We start from the raw sequence: 20,889 nt of genomic DNA, 5'->3' as shown, positions 1-20,889 counted from the left end.
GGGTGGGGGAGGGGTGGGGGGGAGGGGTCTGGGAGGGGTCTGGGGGGGGCAGATCCCCAGTTGGACCATGGTGCGGTTGTAGAGGATCTGGGGGGGAGGGGCAGGGTCAGGGGGAGAGGGGCAGGGGTGGGGGAGGGGAGGGGTCTGGGGGGAGGGATTGGGGGGGAGGGGAGGATCTATGGGGCGAGAGATGGGGGCAGCTGGGGGGCTGAGGGGGTGGCGAGGGACTCGGGGGGCACAGGGGGACCCCGATACCCCCCCACAGGGACCCCATAGGGACTTGGGGCTCATGGGGGGACCCCAATACCCCCTATAGGGACCCTATGGGCACTTGGGGGGCAGAGGGGACCCCAAATATCCCCCAATACCCCCCCATAGGGACTCGGGGGTCATGGGGGGACCCCAATACCCCCCTATAGGGACTTGGGGGGCAGAGGGGACCCCAATACCCCCTCATAGGGACTCGGGGGTCATGGGGGGACCCCAATACCCCCCTATAGGGACTTGGGGGGCAGAGGGGGACCCCAATACCCCCTCATAGGGACTCGGGGCTCATGGGGGGACCCCAATACCCCCCCATAGGGACTTGGGGGGCAGAGAGGGACCCCATACCCCCTCATAGGGACTCGGGGGTCATGGGGGGACCCCAATACCCCCCTATAGGGACTTGGGGGGCAGAGGAGGGACCCCAATACCCCCCCCCCCCCCCCCCCAGGAGCCGAACCTGGACGGGGGGGTCAGCGTGTTGGATGTTATCCTGCAGGTGTGACATCAGCATGAGGTCACGGGCCTGGTACCAGCGGCTGTGGAGGGCGTGGTGGTAGATGTGGCAGAGGATGGCGCAGGTGCGGATGCGGTCGGTGCGGTCCTTGGCGTAGAGACACTTGCAGAGCCGCTCCATCAGCGCCGCCGAGTCTTCCTCCTCCTCCTCCTCCTCCTCCTCCTCCTCCTGCCCCTCCCCCTCCCCCCGCGCTCGGGGGTCGCCGGCCCCGCGGCGATGAGCCCGGTAATCGAATTTTGTAATAAGTGTGGAGGACGCGGCGGAGGTAAACGCGGCAGAGCTCCTCCGTCGTCCCCTTCTCCTGCAGGTAGCGCTGGAGGCGGGCGATGATGGCGCAGACCCGGCCCTCGTCCTTCAGGTGATCGACGTATTCTGGGGGGGGAGGGGAGGGGGAGGGGTGGGGCCTGCCCCATAGATTGGTTTGGGGGGGGGGGAGGGGAGGGGTCTCACCTTGGGAGTGGGGTCGGTGTTCTGCATGATCTTGGTGAACTCCTCGTCCATCCGCTCCACCAGCGTCAGGATGCAGCCCCGCACGCGGTAGGGCTGGGGGAGGGGCGGGCGTCAGGGCTCGGAGCCGTAAGTGACCCCCCCGGACCCATAAGTGACCCCCCGGACCCATAAGTGACCCCCCGGACCCATAAGTGACACTTCAAGGCCCATAAGTAACCCCCCCCGACCCATATGTGACACCCCCAGACCCATAAGTGACACTTCAAGACCCATAAGTGACACCCCTGGACCCATAAGTGGCCCCTCAGACCCATAAGTGACACTTCAAGACCCATAAGTGACCCCCCCAGACCCATAACTGCCTCCCCGGACCCATAACTGCCACTCCTAAGTCATAAAGGTCTTCTCCAGACCCATAAGTGACCCCCCTGGACCCATAAGTGACCCCCCTGGACCCATAAGTGACCCCCCGGACCCATAAGTGACCCCACTGGACCCATAAGTGACACTTCGAGACCCATAAGTGACACCCCCAGACCCATAAGTGACATTTCAAGACCCATAAGTGACCCCCAGACCCATAAGTAACACTTCAAGACCCACAGCTAATCCCCCAGACCCATAAGTGACCCCCCCGGACCCATAAGTGACACCTCCAGACCCGTAAGTGACAACCCCGGACCCATAAGTGACCCCCCAGACCCATAAGTGACCCCCCAGACCCATAAGTGACACTTCAAGCCCCATAAGTGACCCCCTGGACCCATAAGTGACCCCCCAGACCCATAAGTGACACTTCAAGACCCATAAGTGCCTCCCCCAGACCCATAAGTGACACTTCAAGACCCATAAGTGACCCCCTGGGCCCATAAGTGACCCCCCTAGACCCATAAGTGACACTTCAAGACCCATAACTGACCCCCCGGACCCATAACTGCCACCCCTGAGTCATAAGTGTCTTCTCCAGACCCATAAGTGACACTTCAAGACCCATAAGTGACCCCCCGGACCCATAAGTAACACTTCAAGACCCATAAGTGACACGCCTGGACCCATAAGTGACCTCCCAGACCCATAAGTGACCCCCCAGACCCATAAGTGACCCCCCGGACCCATAAGTGACCCTCCTGAGCCATAGCCACCTTCTCCAGCCCCACAACCCCCTCCCCAGCCCCCAACTCCCCTCCCCCCGCCCCCACAACCCCCTCCCCCACCCCACAACCCCCTCCCCCAGCCCCACAACTACGTCCCCCCCGCTCCCCACCCCCCTCCCCCCGCCCCCCACCCCCCTCCTCTGCCCACAACCACCTCCCAAGCCCCCCAACTCCCCCCCCAAGCCCCCCAACCCCCTCCCCCACCCCCCAACCCCCTCCCCCGCCCCACAACCCCCTCCCCCACCCCCCAACTCCCCTCCCCCGCCCCCCGCCCCCCTCCCCCGCCCCACCTGCTCGGGATTGGCCAGGTTCTCCGACTCCTCCAGGATGTTCTCCCCGATGAAGATCTCCGGGTGGGCGAAGAGGACGTCCAGCAGCTCCTCGATGCAGCCCAGGCACTTCTGCCACATCTCCGGCTGCGGGGGGGCGGGGCCTCAGCGCCACGCCCCCTCAGGCCCCGCCCCCCCCCCCCCGAGCCCCGCCCTCCGCACCTTCATGTAAGTGGCCAGGTTGGGGTTGTAGTCGTAGAGGGAGGCGATGATGTTGAACTTGATCTTCACCTCCAGGGCCACGCCCAGCTCGTTCTCGTTAGCGATGCCCACCAGCAGCTGCAGCAGCTCGATCTGCGCCGCCCTGGGGGGGCAGGCCCACGGCGTCCCCACGGCGGCCCCCTCCCTGCCCCACAGCGTCCCCTCGGCGTCCCCCCCCCCAGCCCCACGGCGTCCCCACGGCCCCACGGTGTCCCCCTCCCAGCCCCACGGCGTCCCCACGGCGTCCCCTCGGCCCCACGGCGTCCCCACGGCGTCCCCCCCCCCGCCCCACGGCGTCCCCACAGCGTCCCCTCGGCCCCACGGCGTCCCCACGGCGTCCCCCCCCCGCCCCACGGCGTCCCCTCGGCCCCACAGCGGCCCCCTCCCTGCCCCACGGCCCCTCGGCGTCTCCTCTTCAGCCCCACAGCGTCCCCCTCTGAGCCCCATGGCATCCCCTTGGCCCCACGGCGTCCCCCCCCCCAGCCCACAGCGTCTCCCTCCCTGCCCCACGGCGTCCCCCCAGCCCCATGGCATCTCCCTCACAGCCCCAAAGGGTCTCCCCTTCAGCCCCATGGCGTCCCCCCTGCCCCACAGCGTCCCCCTCCCAGCCCCACGGCGTCCACCCGGGCCCCACAGCATCCCCCCTGCCCCACGGCGTCCCCCCCCGCCCCACGGTGTCCCCCCCCCCAGCCCCACGGCATCCCCCCCCCTGCCCCACAGCGTCCCCCTCCCAGCCCCATGGCGTCCACCCGGGCCCCACAGCATCCCCCCTGCCCCACGGCGTCCCCCCCCCTGCCCCACGGCGTCCCCCCCCCAGCCCCACGGCATCTCCCCTCAGCCCCCACGGCGTCCCCTCAGCCCCACGGCGTCCCCTCAGCCCCACGGTGTCCCCCTCCCAGCCCCACGGCCCCACGGCGTCCCCCCCCCGGCCCCACGGCGTCCCCCTCTCACTCTCCCCCCACCCCCACATCCCCCCTCCCCCCCCATCCCCCCCACCCCCCCCCTCCCCCCACCCCATCCCCCCACCCCCCCCACCCCTCCCCCCCCCGCCCCTCCCCCCCCCTCACCGGTCCGTCCCCTTCTTCCCCCGCGCCTGCAGGATCTCGTTCAGCTTCTTCACCACCACGGCGGGGGTGATCTCCGTCCCCTTGGCGAACATCTTGGGCTTCTCCTACCCAATGGGGGGTCACTCGGGGGGCCCAGCCCCGCCCCCCCGCCCCCCCCGGGCCCCGCCCCCGCCTCACCTTCACCAGGGGCACCCCCCCCTTGACCTTCTCCCATTCGCCGCCTTCCTCCTCCTCCTCCTCCTCGTAGCGGCGGCTCTTGCGGTCGTGCTTCTTCTTCGCCTTCTCCTCCCGCTTCTTCTCCCCCCCTTTTTTATCCTCGTCCCTATGGGGCCCGGCCCCACAAGTTAGGGGTCACGCCGGTCCGCCCCTCCCCCCCCCCAGCCCCACACTTAGGGGGCAGCCCCCTACTTTTTCAAAAACTTGGAGGCCAGGGACGTGTATTTGCCGTCGTCCTCGTCCGACTCCGAGTCCGTATCCGAATCGGACGAGCCCCAATCTTCCTCCTCCTCCGACTCCTCTTCCTCATCCTCCTCCTGCCACGGGGGAGGACTTAGGGGGCAGCCCCATAACCTCCCCCCCCCCCCCCCGCCCCATAGCTCCCGCCCCACCTCCATCTTCTTCAGGTAGCGCCCGCGGGCGTCGCCGCCGGCCTCTTTCTTCTTCAGGAAGGCGGCGGCGCCGACGCCGTCCTCGTCCTCCTCCTCCTCCGAGGACGAAGAGGTGGAGCCTGCGGAGAGGGGGGGGGGGGGGGGAAGGGGGGGGAGGGGCGGGTCAAGCCCCGCCCTGCCCCGCCCGCGCCCCCCGCCCGCGCCCCGCACCCCCACCTTCCGAATCCCGGCTCTTCTTCTCCTCGTCCTCGTCCGACTGCTCCGGGTTCTGCCCAAGGCCGCCGGGGGGGGGGCAGGTGAGAAACCCGCCCTGCCCCATAGCCTGTCCCTGCCCCATAGCCCTGCCCCATAGCCCTGCCCCATAACCCCCACACCCTGCCCCATAGCCTGTCCCTGCCCCATAGCCCTGCCCCATAGCCCTGCCCCATAACCCCCACACCCTGCCCCATAGCCTGTCCCTGCCCCATAGCCTGCCCCATAGCCCCCACACCCTGCCCCATAGCCCTGCCCCATAACCCCCACACCCTGCCCCATAGCCTGTCTCTGCCCCATAGCCTGCACCATAGCCCTGCCCCATAGCCCGCCCCATAGCCCCCACACCCTGCCCCATAGCCTGCCCCATAGCCCTGCCCCATAGCCCTGCCCCATAGCCCCCACACCCTGCCCCATAGCCCTGCCCCATAGCCTGCCCCATAGCCCCCACACCCTGCCCCATAGCCTGCCCCATAGCCTGCCCCATAGCCTGTCCCTGCCCCATAGCCCTGCCCCATAGCCTGCCCCATAGCCCCCACACCCTGCCCCATAGCCCTGCCCCATAGCCTGCCCCATAGCCTGCCCCATAGCCTGTCCCTGCCCCATAGCCCCCATAACCCTGCCCCATACCCTGCCCCATAGCCTGCCCCATAGCCTGCCCCATAGCCCCCACACCCTGTCCCATAGCCCTGCCCCATAGCCTGCCCCATAGCCTGTCCCTGCCCCATAGCCCCCATAACCCTGCCCCATAGCCCTGCCCCATAGCCTGCCCCATAGCCTGTTCCTGCCCCATAGCCTGTCCCTGCCCCATAACCTGCCCCATAACCTGCCCCATAAACTGTCCTATGGCACATCCTATGCCCTGCCCCATAGCCTGCCCCATCCCTCACCCCATAACCTCCCCTATAGCCCATCCCACACCCTAACCTATACCCTGCCCCATACCTACCCACCCCCCGCCCCGCCCCCCCAGCCCCACCCCCCCAAGCCCCACCCCACCCCCCAACCCCACCCCCCAAGCCCCACCCCCCAGCCCTACCCCCAAGCCCCACCCCCCCAAGCCTCACCCCACCCCACAAGCCCCACCCCCCCAAGCCCCACCCACCCCCCAGCCCCACCCCAACCCCCCAAACCCCACCCCCCAGCCCCACCCCCCAAGCCCCGCCCCAGCCCCACCCCCAATCCCCACCCCCTCAAGCCCCGCCCCCAAGCCCCACCCCACCCCCCCAAGCCTCACCCCACCCCCCCAGCCCCACCCCACCCCCCAACCCCACCCCCCCAAGCCCCACCCCCCCAACCCACCCCCCAAGCCCCACCCCACCCCCAAGCCCCACCCCCCCAAGCCCCACCCACCCCCAAGCCCCACCCCCAACCCCACCCCCCAAGCCCCACCCCCCCAACCCACCCCCCAAGCCCCACCCACCCCCCAACCCCCACCCCCCCACCCCCACCCCCCAAACCCCCAACCCCACCCCCCAAGCCCCACCCCCAAACCCCACCCCCTCCAAGCCCCACCCCCCCAAGCCACCCCCCAAGCCCCACCCACCCCCCAACCCCACCCCCCCAGCCCCACCCCACCCCCCAAGCCCCGCCCCCCCCCCCACCTGCTTGTAGCTGGCGATGTGGCTCTCGTAGTCCCGGTTGTACTTGCGGATCTTCTGGCGCAGGGTGCTCAGGGCCTTGGCGTTGTTCTTGTTCATCTTCTTCTTCCCCTCCTTGTCCTCCCACAGCTGCGGGCGGAGCCAAAAGCCCTTAACCCCGCCCCCCCTCCCGCCCCCCGCCCCGCCCCGCCCTGGCCCCGCCCCTTCACCTCATTAAGGTAATCCTCCAGGTCGGCCAAGATGCGGACGTAGAAGCGGGGGACGCCCTCCTTGTCCACGATGCTGCGGGCCTTGGCGTAGGCCTTGCCCAGGAGCTCGAACTCCTCCAGGCACTTGGTGACGTCCCGGATCTTCATGGCGTTGCGGATGGTTCTGATCAGGTTGGTCAGCTCCTCGAAGCTGGGGGGAGGGGGGGGGGGGTCACGGCGCTGCCCCACGGCGCTGCCCCACGGCGCTGCCCTAAGGATGCCCTAGAGCTCTGCCCCACGGCGCTGCCCCACGGCGCTGCCCCACGGCGCTGCCCCACGGCGCTGCCCTAAGGATGCCCCAGAGCTCTGCCCCATGGCGCTGCCCCACAGCGCTGCCCCACGGCGCTGTCACGTGGCTCTGCCCCAGAGCTCGGCCCCATGGCGCTGCCCCACGGCGCTGCCCTAAGGATGCCCCAGAGCTCTGCCCCACGGCGCTGCCCCACAGCGCTGCCCCACGGCGCTGCCACGTGGCTCTGCCCCATGGTGCTGCCACGTGGCTCTGCCCCAGAGCTCTGCCCCACGGCGCTGCCCTAAGGATGCCCCAGAGCTCTGCCCCACGGCGCTGCCCTAAGGATGCCCCATGGCACTGCGCTAAGGATGCCCCAGAGCTCTGCCCCATAGCTCTGCCCCACGGCGCTGCCCCACGGCACTGCCCTATGGCTGCCCCATAGCCCTGCCCCATAGCCCTGCCCCATAACTCTGCCCCACGGCGCTGCCCCACGGCGCTGCCACATGGCTCTGCCCCACGGCGCTGCCACGTGGCTCTGCCCCAGAGCTCTGCCCCAGAGCTCTGCCCCACGGCGCTGCCCCACGGCGCTGCCCCATGGCGCTGCCACATGGCTCTGCCCCAGAGCTCTGCCCCAGAGCTCTGCCCCACGGCACTGCCCCACGGCGCTGCCCTAAGGATGCCCCAGAGCTCTGCCCCACAGCGCTGCCCCACGGCGCTGCCACATGGCTCTGCCCCAGAGCTCTGCCCACGGCGCTGCCCCACGGCACTGCCCTATGGCTGCCCCATAACCCTGCCCCATAACTCTGCCCCACGGCGCTGCCCCACGGCTGCCCCATAGCTCTGCCTCATAGCTCTGCCCCATAGCTTTGCCCCACGGCGCTGCCCTACGGCTGCCCCATAGCTCTGCCTCATAGCTCTGCCCCATAGCTCTGCCCATGGCGCTGCCCCACGGCGCTGCCACATGGCTCTGCCCCAGAGCTCTGCCCCATAGCTGTACCCCACGGTGCTGCCCCACGGCACTGCCCTACGGCTGCCCCAGAGCTCTGCCCCACGGCGCTGCCCTAAGGATGCCCCAGAGCTCTACCCCACGGCGCTGCCACGTGCCTCTGCCCCATAACCCTGCCCCAGAGCTCTGCCCCATAGCTCTGCCGCATAGCTCTGCCCCACGGCGCTGGCACGTGGCTCTGCCCCAGAGCTCTGCCCCATGGCGCTGCCCTACGGCTGCCCCATAGCCCTGCCCCATAGCCCTACCCCATAGCTCTGCCCCACGGCGCTGCCATGTGACTCTGCCCTATAGCTCTGGTAAATAGCTCTGCCCCATAGCGCTGCCCTACGGCTGCCCCATAGCTCTGCCTCATAGCTCTGCCCCATGGTGCTGCCCCACGGCGCTGTCACGTGGCTCTGCCCCATAGTTCTGCCCCACAGCGCTGCCCCACAGTGCTGCCCCACGGCGCTGCCCCATGGCTCTGCCCCACAGTGCTGCCCCACGGCGCTGCCCCATGGCTCTGCCCCATAGCTCTGCCCCATGGCACTGCCCTACGGCTGCCCCAGAGCTCTGCGCCACAGCACTGCCCCATGGCACTGCCCCACGGTGCTGCCCCACAGCGCTGCCCTACGGCTGCCCCAGAGCTCTGCCCCATAGCTCTGTGCCACGGTGCTGCCCCACGGCTACCCCATAGCTCTACCAAATAACTCTGCGCCACAGCTGCTCCCTACGTCTGCCCCACGGCTGCCCCACAGCTCCACCCCACGGCTCCGCCCCACGGCTGCCCCACAGCTCCGCCCCAGAGCTCCGCCCCACAGCTCCACCCCACGGCTGCCCCACGGCTCTGCCCCACAGCTCCGCCCCACAGCTCCACCCCACGGCTGCCCCACAGCTCCACCCCAGAGCTCCGCCCCACGGCTGCCCCACAGCTCTGCCCCACGGCTCCGCCCCACAGCTCCGCCCCACGGCTCCGCCCCACGGCTGCCCCATGGCTCTGCCCCACGGCTGCCCCACGGCTGCCCCACGGCTCCGCCCCACGGCTCCACCCCACGGCTGCCCCATGGCTGCCCCACGGCGGGGCAGCCCTCACCGTTTGTCCTTGGCGCTGCGCACCACGCGCTTGGTGTCCTCCTCGTCCTCGCTCAGCAAAATGGGCCTGGGAAAGGAGGGGGAGGGGCGATGTGGGGCAGCCCCACGGCGCTGCCCCACGGCGCCTGCGGAGCCGCCCCCTCACTTGCTGTAGTTGCCTCCCACGGGCTTGGTCACCAATTCGTCACCCGAAACGGAGGATTCCGATTCGCTGTCGGAGCCGGTGGTGAAGAAACGCGACATGGCGGCGGCGGGGGGCTGGAGGGGGGAGTCGGGGGTCAGACCCACGGCGGGGCTCTGCCCCACAACTGAGCTCTGCCCCACAGCGGGGCTCTGCCCCACAACTGAGCTCTGCCCCACAACTGAGCTCTGCCCCACGGCGGGGCTCTGCCCCACAACTGAGCTCTGCCCCACAACTGAGCTCTGCCCCACGGCGCTCTCCCCCCACGTTCCCCAGCCCCACAGATCACCCTCTCCCCTCCCCCACCCCCATCGATTCTCCGGGGGTTCCCCTCCCCCTCCGGGGATCCCCCTGCCCCACAGATCTCCCAGCCCCACAGATCTCCCTGCCCCACAGATCCCCCTGCCCCACAGATCTGCCCGCCCCGCAGCTCCCCCCGCCCCCCATCTCCCCCTGCCCCACTGATCCTCCCCAACCCCCCACCCTGCCCCACGGCCCCCCACCCCCCCCAGCCCCACAGATCCCCCCCCCCGCCCCTCCCCCCAGCCCCACAGCCCCGCCCATCCCCCAGCCCCACAGATCCCCCCCAGCCCCACGCGCTGCCCCACAGCTCCCCCCCCGCCCCTCCCCCCTCCCCCCAGCCCCACAGATTCCCCCCCCGCCCCTCCCCCCGCCCCACACCCGGCCCCACAGCCCCTCCCCCCCCTCCCCGCACTCGCACGCGGCAGCAGCGGCGCTTCCCGAGGCCTGGTCCGCGCGCTGACGGCGCCTGCGCGGAAGTGACGTCAACGCCCCGCCCCGCCCCCTCCCGGAAGGGGATGGGAGGGGCGCGATGGGAAACTCAGTCCCGGCGTCACCGCCCGCTCAAGCCACGCCCCCGCGAAGCCACGCCCCCGCGAAGCCACGCCCCCCCCCCCGAGGTCAGCAGCCGGTCGGGGGGTCAACGGGTTTATTGGTTCCCAGGCGCCGTGGGGCAGAGCCGTGGGTCCCAGGGGTCCGTGGGGCAGCGCCATGGGGCAGCGCCGTGGGGCCCAGGGATCCGTGGGGCAGCGCCGTGGGGCCCTGGGCTCCGTGGGGCAGAGCCGTGGGTCCCAGGGGTCCGTGGGGCAGCGCCGTGGGGCAGAGCCGTGGGGCCCTGGGCTCCGTGGGGCAGCGCCGTGGGGCCCAGGGCTCCGTGGGGCAGAGCCGTGGGTCCCAGGGGTCCGTGGGGCAGAGCCGTGGGGCAGCGCCGTGGGGCCCAGGGCTCCGTGGGGCAGAGTCGTGGGTCCCAGGGGTCCGTGGGGCAGAGCCGTGGGGCCCAGGGATCCGTGGGGCAGAGCTGTGGGGCAGAGCCGTGGGGCAGCGCCGTGGGTCCCAGGGGTCCGTGTCGCCGTGGGGCAGAGCCGTGGGGCCCTGGGCTCCGTGGGGCAGAGCTGTGGGGCAGCACCGTGGGTCCCAGGGCTCCGTGGGGCAGCGCCGTGGGGCAGAGCCGTGGGGCCCTGGGCTCCGTGGGGCAGCGCCGTGGGGCAGAGCCGTGGGTCCCAGGGCTCCGTGTCGCCATGGGGCAGAGCCGTGGGGCCCTGGGCTCTGTGGGGCAGCGCCGTGGGGCAGCGCCGTGGGGCCCTGGGCTCCGTGGGGCAGAGCTGTGGGGCCCAGGGGTCCGTGGGGCAGCGCCGTGGGTCCCAGGGATCCGTGTCGCCGTGGGGCAGAGCCGTGGGTCCCTGGGCTCCGTGGGGCAGAGCCGTGGGTCCCAGGGATCCGTGTCGCCGTGGGGCAGCGCCGTGGGTTGCAGGGGTCCACGTTGCCGTGGGGCAGAGCCGTGGGTCCCTGCCTTCCGTGGGGCAGATTTGTGCGTCCTGGGGGATTCCCGCCGCCGTGGGGCAGAGCCGTGGGTCCTGTATCTCCTCTCCGCTGTGGGTCCCGGGTCTCTCCCCCGCCGTGGGTCGCGGTTCTCCTCGCTGCTGTGGGGCAGAGCCGTGGGTCCCAGGTCCCCCCCGCCGTGGGGCAGAGCCGTGGGTCCCAGGTCCCCCCCTCGCCGTGGGGCAGAGCCGTGGGTCCCAGGTCCCCCCCCCCGCCGTGGGGCAGAGCCGTGGGTCCCAGGTCCCCCCCTCGCCGTGGGGCAGAGCCGTGGGTCCCAGGTCCGCCCCTCGCCGTGGGGCAGAGCCGTGGGTCCCAGGTCCCCCCCTCGCCGTGGGGCAGAGCCGTGGGTCCCAGGTCCCCTCCCCGCCGTGGGGCAGAGCCGTGGGTCCCAGGTCCCCCCCCCGCCGTGGGGCAGAGCCGTGGGTCCCAGGTCCTCCCCCCGCCGTGGGGCAGAGCCGTGGGTCCCAGGTCCCCTCCCCGCCGTGGGGCAGAGCCGTGGGTCCCAGGTCCCCCCCTCGCCGTGGGGCAGAGCCGTGGGTCCCAGGTCCCTCCCCCGCCGTGGGGCAGAGCCGTGGGTCCCAGGTCCGCCCCTCGCCGTGGGGCAGAGCCGTGGGTCCCAGGTCCCCCCCCCGCCGTGGGGCAGAGCCGTGGGTCCCAGGTCCCCCCCTCGCCGTGGGGCAGAGCCGTGGGTCCCAGGTCCTCCCCCGCCGTGGGGCAGAGCCGTGGGTCCCAGGTCCCCCCCCCCGCCGTGGGGCAGAGCCGTGGGTCCCAGGTCCCCTCCCCGCCGTGGGGCAGAGCCGTGGGTCCCAGGTCCCCCCCTCGCCGTGGGGCAGAGCCGTGGGTCCCAGGTCCCTCCCCCGCCGTGGGGCAGAGCCGTGGGTCCCAGGTCCACCCCTCGCCGTGGGGCAGAGCCGTGGGTCCCAGGTCCGCCCCTCGCCGTGGGGCAGAGCCGTGGGTCCCAGGTCCCCCCCCCCGCCGTGGGGCAGAGCCGTGGGTCCCAGGTCCCCCCCTCGCCGTGGGGCAGAGCCGTGGGTCCCAGGTCCGCCCCTCGCCGTGGGGCAGAGCCGTGGGTCCCAGGTCCCCCCCTCGCCGTGGGGCAGAGCCGTGGGTCCCAGGTCCCCTCCCCGCCGTGGGGCAGAGCCGTGGGTCCCAGGTCCCCCCCCCGCCGTGGGGCAGAGCCGTGGGTCCCAGGTCCTCCCCCCGCCGTGGGGCAGAGCCGTGGGTCCCAGGTCCCCTCCCCGCCGTGGGGCAGAGCCGTGGGTCCCAGGTCCCCCCCTCGCCGTGGGGCAGAGCCGTGGGTCCCAGGTCCCTCCCCCGCCGTGGGGCAGAGCCGTGGGTCCCAGGTCCGCCCCTCGCCGTGGGGCAGAGCCGTGGGTCCCAGGTCCCCCCCTCGCCGTGGGGCAGAGCCGTGGGTCCCAGGTCCCCCCCCCGCCGTGGGGCAGAGCCGTGGGTCCCAGGTCCCCCCCTCGCCGTGGGGCAGAGCCGTGGGTCCCAGGTCCTCCCCCGCCGTGGGGCAGAGCCGTGGGTCCCAGGTCCCCCCCCCCGCCGTGGGGCAGAGCCGTGGGTCCCAGGTCCCCTCCCCGCCGTGGGGCAGAGCCGTGGGTCCCAGGTCCCCCCCTCGCCGTGGGGCAGAGCCGTGGGTCCCAGGTCCCTCCCCCGCCGTGGGGCAGAGCCGTGGGTCCCAGGTCCACCCCTCGCCGTGGGGCAGAGCCGTGGGTCTCGTACCTCTCCGCCGCCGTGGGTCGCCGTCCCCTCCTGCGCCGTGGGTCAGGCCGGGGGACAGAAGAACCCGTGGACCCCCAGCGCCGCCCCCCCGGCCAGGGCCACGCCCACCGTGTCCGCCACCGACGCCACCGTCATGGCGAATTCCCGCCCCTCGGGCGCCGCCTACGACCACGCCCCGTCACTTATGGGGCCCCGCCCCACACGCCTGCCCCACACCTTCCCCCTCCCCCCCCCCCCCGCCCCGCCCCCTACCCACCTCCTCGGCCACGTTGAGGAAAGCGTTGGCATAAGCCGCGCCCCCCACCAGCCCCTCCCCCCCCACCATGGCGAAGGCGACGGCCAATCCGGGAAGGAAAGGGATCACCACGGCCACCAATAGGACGACGGCGTTGAGGACCTGTGGGGCGGGGGGTGAGGTTATGGGGCAGGCTGTGGGGTGAGCTATGGGGCAGGCTATGGGGCAGGCTGTGGGGCAGGGGCAGGCTATGGGGCAGGCTATGGGGCAGGCTATGGGGCAGGGGCAGGCTATGGGGCAGGCTATGGGGCAGCCTATAGGGCAGGCTATGGGGCAGGGGCAGGCTATGGGGCAAGCTATGGGTCAGGTTGTGGGGCAGGTTATGGGGCAGGGGCAGGCTATGGGGCAGGGGCAGGCTATGGGGCAAGCTATGGGGCAGGCTGTGGGGCAGGCGCAGGCTGTGGGGCAGGCTATGGGGCAGGCTATGGGGCAAGGGCAGGCTATGGGGCGAGCTATGGGGCAGCCTGTGGGGCAGCCTACAGGGCAGGCTATGGGGCAGGACCAGGCTGTGGGGCAGCCTATGGGGCAGCCTATGGGGCAGGGGCAGCCCATGGGGCAGGGCCATGCTGTGGGGCAGGCTATGGGGCACGCTATGGGGCAGGGGCAGCCCATGGGGCAGGCTATGGGGCAGGCTATGGGGCAGGGGCAGGCTGTGGGGCAGGCTATGGGGCAGGCTATGGGGCAGGGGCAGGCTATGGGGCAAGGGCAGGCGATGGGGCGAGCTATGGGGCAGCCTCTGGGGCAGCCTACGGGGCAGGCTATGGGGCAGGGGCAGGCTGTGGGGCAGGCTATGGGGCAGGCCCAGGCTATGGGGCAGGCTATGGGGCAGCCTGTGGGGCAGGCTATGGGGCAGGCTATGGGGCAGGGCCAGGCTGTGGGGCAGGCTGTGGGGCAGGCTATGGGGCGGGCCCAGGCTGTGGGGCAGGCTATGGGGCAGGCTATGGGGCAGGCCCAGGCTATGGGGCAGGCTATGGGGCAGGCTATGGGGCAGGGGCAGGTTATGGGGCAGGCTATGGGCCAGGCTACGGGGCAGGCTATGGGGCAGGGGCAGGCTGTGGGGCAGGCTATGGGGCAGGCTATGGGGCAGGGGCAGGTTATGGGGCAGGCTATGGGCCAGGCTACGGGGCAGGCTATGGGGCAGGGGCAGGCTGTGGGGCAGGCTATGGGGCAGGCTATGGGGCTGCCCCACTGGTCGTTTCCCGGTACCTGCAGGAGGGCGAGGAGGCCGACGCGGCGCAGGCGGAGGCAGCGGAGGGAGGAGCGGGAGGCGAAGACGCCGGCCTGGTAGAGGAGCTGGTACCTGTGGGGCAGGGAAATGTGGGGCTGGACCCACGGCGCGACCCACGGCTCCCCTCCCCCCGCGGCGGGGCTCACCAGCGGTACTGCTCGTTGTGGGTCAGGGCGGAGGCGGGGAAGTAGAGGAGCTCCAGCTGTGGGGCGGGGAGGTGTGGGGCTGGACCCACGGCGCCGGGGGAGGGGGGGGGGGGCGCAACGGTCCCGTGGCGTCTGCCCCACAGCACCCGCCCCAGCCCCACAGCATCTGCCCCATAGCACCCGCCCCAGCCCCATAGCACCCATCTCAGCCCCATAGCGCTCCAGCCCCCCAGGACCCACCCCATAGAACCCACCCCAGCCCCACGGCCCCTGCCCCATAGCACCTGCCCCATAGCACCCATCTCAGCCCCATAGCACCCACCCCAGCCCCATAGCACTCCCCCCTAGCCCTATAGCACCTGCCCCATAGCACCCGCCCCATAGCACCCACCCCAGCCCCATAGCACCCCCCCACCCCCCCAACCCCATAGCACCTGCCCCATAGCACCCATCTCAGCCCCATAACCCCCGCCCCATAGCGCTCCAGCCCCATAGCACCCCCCCAGCCCCTGCCCCATAGCACCTGCCCCATAGCACCCTTCTCAGCCCCACAGCACCCACCCCAGCCCCACAGCCCCTGCCCCATAGCACCTGCCCCATAGCACCCCCCCAGCCCCATAACCCCCGCCCCATAGCGCTCCAGCCCCATAGCACCCATCTCAGCCCCATAGCGCTCCAGCCCCCCAGGACCCACCCCATAGGACCCACCCCAGCCCCACAGCCCCTGCCCCATAGCACCTGCCCCATAGCACCCACCCCAGCCCCATAGCCCCCCCCCACCCCCCCAGCCCCATAGCACCTGCCCCATAGCACCCACCTCAGCCCCATAACCCCCGCCCCATAGCGCTCCAGCCCCATAGCACCCCCCCAGCCCCACAGCCTCTGCCCCATAGGACCTGCCCCATAGCACCCACCTCAGCCCCATAACCCCAGCCCCATAGCGCTCCAGCCCCATAGCACCCATCTCAGCCCCACAGCACCCACCCCAGCCCCATAGCACCCCCCACCCCCCCAGCCCCATAGCACCCGCCCCATAACCCCCGCCCCATAGCGCTCCAGCCCCACCCCCCCCACCCCCCCCAGCCCCACGGCTGCCCCACGGCCGCCCCACACCCACCAGCCCCTGATTGATGAAATACTCGGCGAAGTAAACGACGGCCAAGGGCCCCGCCTGGTGGACCACGCCCTGGGGGGGGGAGGGGAGGGGTCACCAGCGAGGACCCCCACCTCCCCTCCCCCCCCCCCTGCCCCACAGCGGCCCCTCCCCCCCCTCACCTTCGTCACCCTCCACTTCTCCCCCGGCGTCAGCCCCACGGCGGGGGTGGGGGGCGGCTCCGTGGGGCGGGGGGGGGGCAGCAGGAGGAAGAAGTAGCTGTGGGGCAGGGGGGAAGGGGGGAGGGGTGAGTCCCTGTGGGGCTGCCCCACGGCTCTGCCCCACGGCTCTGCCCCACGGCGGAGTGGAGCTCTGGGACCCACGGCTCTGCCCCACGGTGCCGTGAGCCCCACAGCTCTGCCCCACAGCGGTGGGAACCCCTGGGACCCACATCCCTGCCCCACATCGCTGCCCCATAACCTGCCCCACAGCCCTGCCCCACATCCCTGCCCCATAGCCCTGCCCCACAACCTGCCCCACAGCCCTGCCCCACATCTCTGCCCCACATCCCTGCCCCACATCCCTGCCCCATAGCCCTGCCCCACATCCCTGCCCCAGATCTCTGCCCCACATCCCTGCCCCACATCCCTGCCCCACAGCCCTGCCCCACATCTCTGCCCCACATCCCTGCCCCATAACCTGCCCCACAGCCCCACCCCCACCCCTGCCCCGCCCCCCAGCCCCCCGGCGCTCACCTGAGCAGGGTGAGGAGCGGCAGCCCCACGGCGGGCAGCAGGGCGTGGGGGAGGGGCAGCCCCGCCTGCAGCAGCCCCCCATAGGCCAGGGCCCCCCCCAGCCCCGCGGCCCCCGTCCCCGAGGACCAGCAGGAGACCCCAACCCTGCGACAGGGGGGAAGCGCTGCCCCACGGCTGCCCCACGGCTGCCCCACGGCGCTGCCCCACGGCGCTGCCCCACGGCTGCCCCACAGCTCTGCCCCACGGCTGCCCCATGGCTCTGCCCCACGGCTGCCCCACGGCTGCCCCACAGCTGCCCCACGGCTGCCCCACGGCTCTGCCCCACGGCTGCCCCACGGCGCTGCCCCACGGCCCCCCCCCACCCCCCCAGCCCGGCGGTGTTGCCCCCCCCCTCCCCCCTTTACCCCCACAGAACTCGCCCGCCCCAGCCCCACGGCGGCCCCTCCAGCCCCATAGCGGCCCCCCCATGCCCCCAGCATCCCCCCCCAGCCCCACACCGTCCCCCCAGCCCCATGGCCTCCCCCGCCCCACATCGTCCCCCCCAGCCCCATGGCCCCCCCCAGCCCCACATCACCCCCCCCAGCCCCACGGTGTCGCCCCTCCCCCCCCACCTGGGGTATCCGGAAGCGAGCGCCAGGAACGTGACCTCCCCCAGCCCCGAAGCGGTGCTGGCCAACACCACCCCTATGGGGCCAGCCCCACACGTCACCCCGCCCCTCCCCCAGCCCCACACGTCACCCCACCCCTCCCCCAGCCCCACATCGTCCCCAGCCCCACACCCCCCCCAGCCCCACGGCGTCCCCCCAGCCCCACCCCACCCCCAGCCCCACATCGTCCCCCCCCCACCCCACATCCCCCCCAGCCCCACGGCGTCCCCCCAGCCCCACATCCCCCCCCAGCCCCACACCCCCCCAGCCCCACATCCCCCCCCAGCCCCACACCCCCCCAGCCCCACATCCCCCCCAGCCCCACACCCCCCCAGCCCCACATCCCCCCCCCGCCCCACACCCCCCCAGCCCCACATCCCCCCCAGCCCCACACCCCCCCGCCCCACAGCATCCCCCCGCCCCACATCCCCCCCAGCCCCACATCCCCCCCCAGCCCCACACCCCCCCAGCCCCACATCCCCCCCCAGCCCCACACCCCCCAGCCCCACATCCCCCCAGCCCCACAGCGTCCCCCCCGCCCCACATCCCCCCCCCAGCCCCACACCCCCCCAGCCCCACGGCGTCCCCCCCCCAGCCCCACATCCCCCCCGCCCCACACCCCCCCAGCCCCACGGCGTCCCCCCAGCCCCACACCCCCCCAGCCCCACATCTCCCCCCCGCCCCACATCCCCCCCCCAGCCCCACACCCCCCCAGCCCCACATCTCCCCCCCGCCCCACATCCCCCCCCGCCCCACACCCCCCCAGCCCCACGGCGTCCCCCCCCCGCCCCACACCCCCCCAGCCCCACACCCCCCCAGCCCCACATCCCCCCCCCAGCCCCACACGCACCCCCAAGCTGGCGGCCATGCCGGCGGCCGAGGTCACCAGGGCGAAGCTGCCCCAGGCGCAGAGGGCGGCGCCGACCACCCGCGAGCTGTGGGGCAGGAAAGGGAGCTGAGGCGGGGGGCGGGGGAAGCCCGGCCCCCCAAGTGCTGCCCCGCCCCCCTCCCTGGCCCCACACCTACTTGTAGGGCAGGAGGTGGACGACGAAGGGAGCCGCCAGCTTGATGAGGAGCGTGGGGAGGACGTCGGCCAGCAGCACCGCCTGGGCGCGACCCACAAGTTGGGGGCAGACCCACAGGTTGGGGGGCAGACCCACAGATGGGGGGTGACCCACAGTTGGGGGGTGACCCACAGGTTGGGGGGTGACCCACAAGTTGGGGGGCAGACCCACAGTTGGGGGGCAGACTCACAAGTTGGGGGGTGACCCACAGGTTGGGGGGCAACCCATAGGTTGGGGGGCAGACCCACAGGTTGGGGGGTGACCCACAAGTTGGGGGGCAGACCCACAGATGGGGGGTGACCCATGGATGGGAGGTGACCCACGGATGGGGGGCAGACCCAGAAGTTGGGGGGTGACCCACAGGTTGGGGGGTGACCCACAGGTTGGGGGGCAGACCCACAAGTTGGGGGGCAGACCCACAGGTTGGGGGGCAGACCCACAGATGGGGGGTGACCCATAGGTTGGGGGGCAGACCCACAAGTTGGGGGGCAGAACCACAGGTTGGGGGTGACCCACAAGTTGGGGGGCAGACCCACAAGTTGGGGGGCAGACCCACGGATGGGGGGTGACCCATAGGTTGGAGTGACCCATGGATGGGGGGCAGACCCACAGGTTGGGGGCAGACCCACAAGTTGGGGGGCAGAGCCACAGGTTGGGGGTGACCCACAGGTTGGGGGGCGACCCACGGATGGGGGGTGACCCACGGATGGGGGGCAGACCCACAAGTTGGGGGCAGACCCACAGGTTGGGGGCAGACCCACAGATGGGGGGTGACCCATGGATGGGGGGTGACCCACGGATGGGGGGCAGACCCACAAGTTGGGGGGCAGACCCACAGGTTGGGGGGCAGACCCACAGGTTCGGGGCAGACCCACGGATGGGGGGTGACCCACGGATAGGGGGCGACCCACAAGTTGGGGGGCAGACCCACAGGTTGGGGGCAGACCCACAAGTTGGGGGGCAGACCCACAGATGGGGGGTGACCCATGGATGGGGGGTGACCCACGGATGGGGGGCAGACCCACAAGTTGGGGGCAGACCCACAGGTTGGGGGCAGACCCACAGATGGGGGGTGACCCACGGATAGGGGGTGACCCACAAGTTGGGGGGTGACCCACCAAAAAAGGGCGTGGCCCATAGATTGGGGGCGGCGCCCACAACCCCTCCCCCCACCAACCCCCCTATGGGGCAGCCCCACAGAACAACCCCCGCCCCCGCTCGACCACATTAGCGCCCTCCCCCCCCTTAACCACCCCTCCCTTAGCCACACCCCCTTGAAGCCCCACCCCCTTAGACCACACCCTCACCGGCCCCGCCCCCTTAGGCCCCGCCCCCTCACCCCGGTGGAGACGGGGTTGCAGTCGTAGCGGGAGCCGTTCCCGTGGGGCGTCGGCACCTGTGGGGGGGGGGGGGGAGGGGGAAAACGGGGTGTGGGTGGGGGAGGGGCGCCCGTGGGGGGGAGGGGCGCCCGTGGGGGGGGGGGAGGGGCCCACCTGCGCCCCTGGGCGGGGCTCCAGGATGTCGCGGGCGGCGCTGAGCATCACCACGTAGGGGAGGTTGTTGCAGAGCCCCAGAATCCTGGGGGGGGGGGGGGGGAGGGGAATCAGTGGGGCAGGGATCTGTGGGGGCGGGGTCTGTGGGGGCGGGGTCTGTGGGGGCGGGGTCTGTGGGGGCGGGACCCTCACCAAAAGGCGGCTCCGTTCCTCCAGTGGGTGCTCGGGGGCTCCGGGGGGTCCTCGGCTGTGGGGGAGGGGGGAGGGGTGAGTGGGGGAGGGGTTGGTTGTGGGGCTGGGGGGAGGTTATGGGGCAGGGTGGGGGGCAGGGTGGGGGCCTGGGGGCACGTTATGGGGCTGGCTATGGGGCTGGGGGCAGGTTGTGGGGCTGGGGGGAGGTTATGGGGCTGGCTATGGGGCTGGGGGCGGGTTGTGGGGCTGGGGGCAGGTTATGGGGCTGGCTATGGGGCTGGGGGCGGGTTGGGGGGCAGCTATGGGGCAGACCATGGGTGTAGGAACAACTTATGGGGCAGGGTGGGGGCCGGTTATGGGGCGGGTTATGAGTCCCAGCGGGTTGGGGGGCAGGGAGCAAGTTATGGGTCTGACGGCAGCCTGGGGGACCGGCTATGGGGCAGCTATGGGGCGGGGCTATGGGGCAGCTATGGGTCAGGCTATGGGGCGGGGCTATGGGGCAGCTATGGGGCGGGGCTATGGGGCAGCTATGGGGCAGGCTGTGGGGCGGGGCTATGGGGCAGCTATGGGTCAGGCTATGGGGCGGGGCTATGGGGCAGCTATGGGGCGGGGCTACGGGCAGCTATGGGGCAGCTATGGGGCGGGGCTACGGGGCAGCTATGGGGCAGGGCTGTGGGGCGGGGCTGTGGGGCAGCTATGGGGCAGGTCTATGGGGCAGGGCTGTGGGTCAGGGCTATGGGGCAGGCTATGGGGCAGGCTATGGGGCAGGGCTGTGGGTCAGAGCTATGGGGCAGGCTGTGGGGCGGGGCTGTGGGTCAGAGCTATGAGGCAGGGCTGTGGGGCGGGGCTATGGGGCAGCTATGGGTCAGGGCTGTGGGGCCGGGGCTCTCACCCGGCAGCAGCGGCTCCTCGTCCGCCATCGCTGCGGGGTCATGTGACCCCGCGCACACGTGACTCTGCGCGCACGTGACCGCAACGCACGTGACCGCACGCACCACGTGACCGCACCGCACACGTGACCGCGCTGCCGCTGGTGGCGGGGGGGGGGGGGGGGGATGGGGCTGCCCCGCAGGGCTGGGCGGATTCGTGCCCCACATCCCCCCCTCCTGCCCCACATCTCCCCCCTCCTGCCCCACATCTCCTCCCTCCTGCCCCACATCTCCCCCCTCCTGCCCCACATCTCCTCCCTCCTGCCCCACATCCCCCCCTCCTGCCCCATAGCGGCTCCTCCTGCCCC

The 20,889-nt window shown here is 72.1% G+C and overlaps 2 protein-coding genes across 2 annotated transcripts; both read right to left on the bottom strand.

Annotated features, from left to right (window-relative positions):
- Nucleotides 1–9: 9 nt before the first annotated feature.
- Nucleotides 10–9,931, bottom strand: LOC142077464 (eukaryotic translation initiation factor 3 subunit C-like; the record flags this gene model as incomplete). The annotated part of the gene is given in 17 exon segments (XM_075139441.1): nucleotides 10–87; nucleotides 725–1,018; nucleotides 1,020–1,153; nucleotides 1,232–1,243; nucleotides 1,246–1,324; nucleotides 2,676–2,801; nucleotides 2,877–3,018; nucleotides 3,983–4,086; nucleotides 4,160–4,304; nucleotides 4,391–4,515; nucleotides 4,591–4,709; nucleotides 4,807–4,858; nucleotides 6,447–6,572; nucleotides 6,653–6,842; nucleotides 8,996–9,061; nucleotides 9,140–9,252; nucleotides 9,891–9,931. Coding segments are annotated over 16 exon segments (1,890 nt in total), but the record flags the coding sequence as incomplete, so codon positions are not given.
- Nucleotides 9,932–10,985: 1,054 nt separating this feature from the next.
- CLN3 (CLN3 lysosomal/endosomal transmembrane protein, battenin) lies at nucleotides 10,986–20,581 on the bottom strand. The gene is made up of 15 exons (XM_075139440.1): nucleotides 20,545–20,581; nucleotides 19,653–19,707; nucleotides 19,461–19,545; nucleotides 19,307–19,363; nucleotides 17,930–18,009; nucleotides 17,729–17,838; nucleotides 16,868–16,940; nucleotides 16,257–16,400; nucleotides 15,684–15,780; nucleotides 15,526–15,594; nucleotides 14,409–14,464; nucleotides 14,241–14,334; nucleotides 12,996–13,136; nucleotides 12,740–12,901; nucleotides 10,986–11,115 (listed from the first exon to the last, which is right to left on the bottom strand). The coding sequence occupies exons 1-14, from the start codon at nucleotides 20,570–20,572 to the stop codon at nucleotides 12,782–12,784; spliced, it is 1,209 nt and encodes a 402-aa protein (XP_074995541.1). The 5' UTR covers nucleotides 20,573–20,581; the 3' UTR covers nucleotides 10,986–11,115; nucleotides 12,740–12,781.
- Between the last annotated feature and the right edge of the window lie 308 nt (nucleotides 20,582–20,889).

Source organism: Calonectris borealis, unplaced genomic scaffold, assembly GCF_964195595.1.
Source record: "Calonectris borealis unplaced genomic scaffold, bCalBor7.hap1.2 HAP1_SCAFFOLD_260, whole genome shotgun sequence".
NCBI lineage: Eukaryota > Metazoa > Chordata > Aves > Procellariiformes > Procellariidae > Calonectris > Calonectris borealis.
Note: the sequence above shows the minus strand (reverse complement) of the source record. Positions and strands in the feature narration are given on the sequence as shown.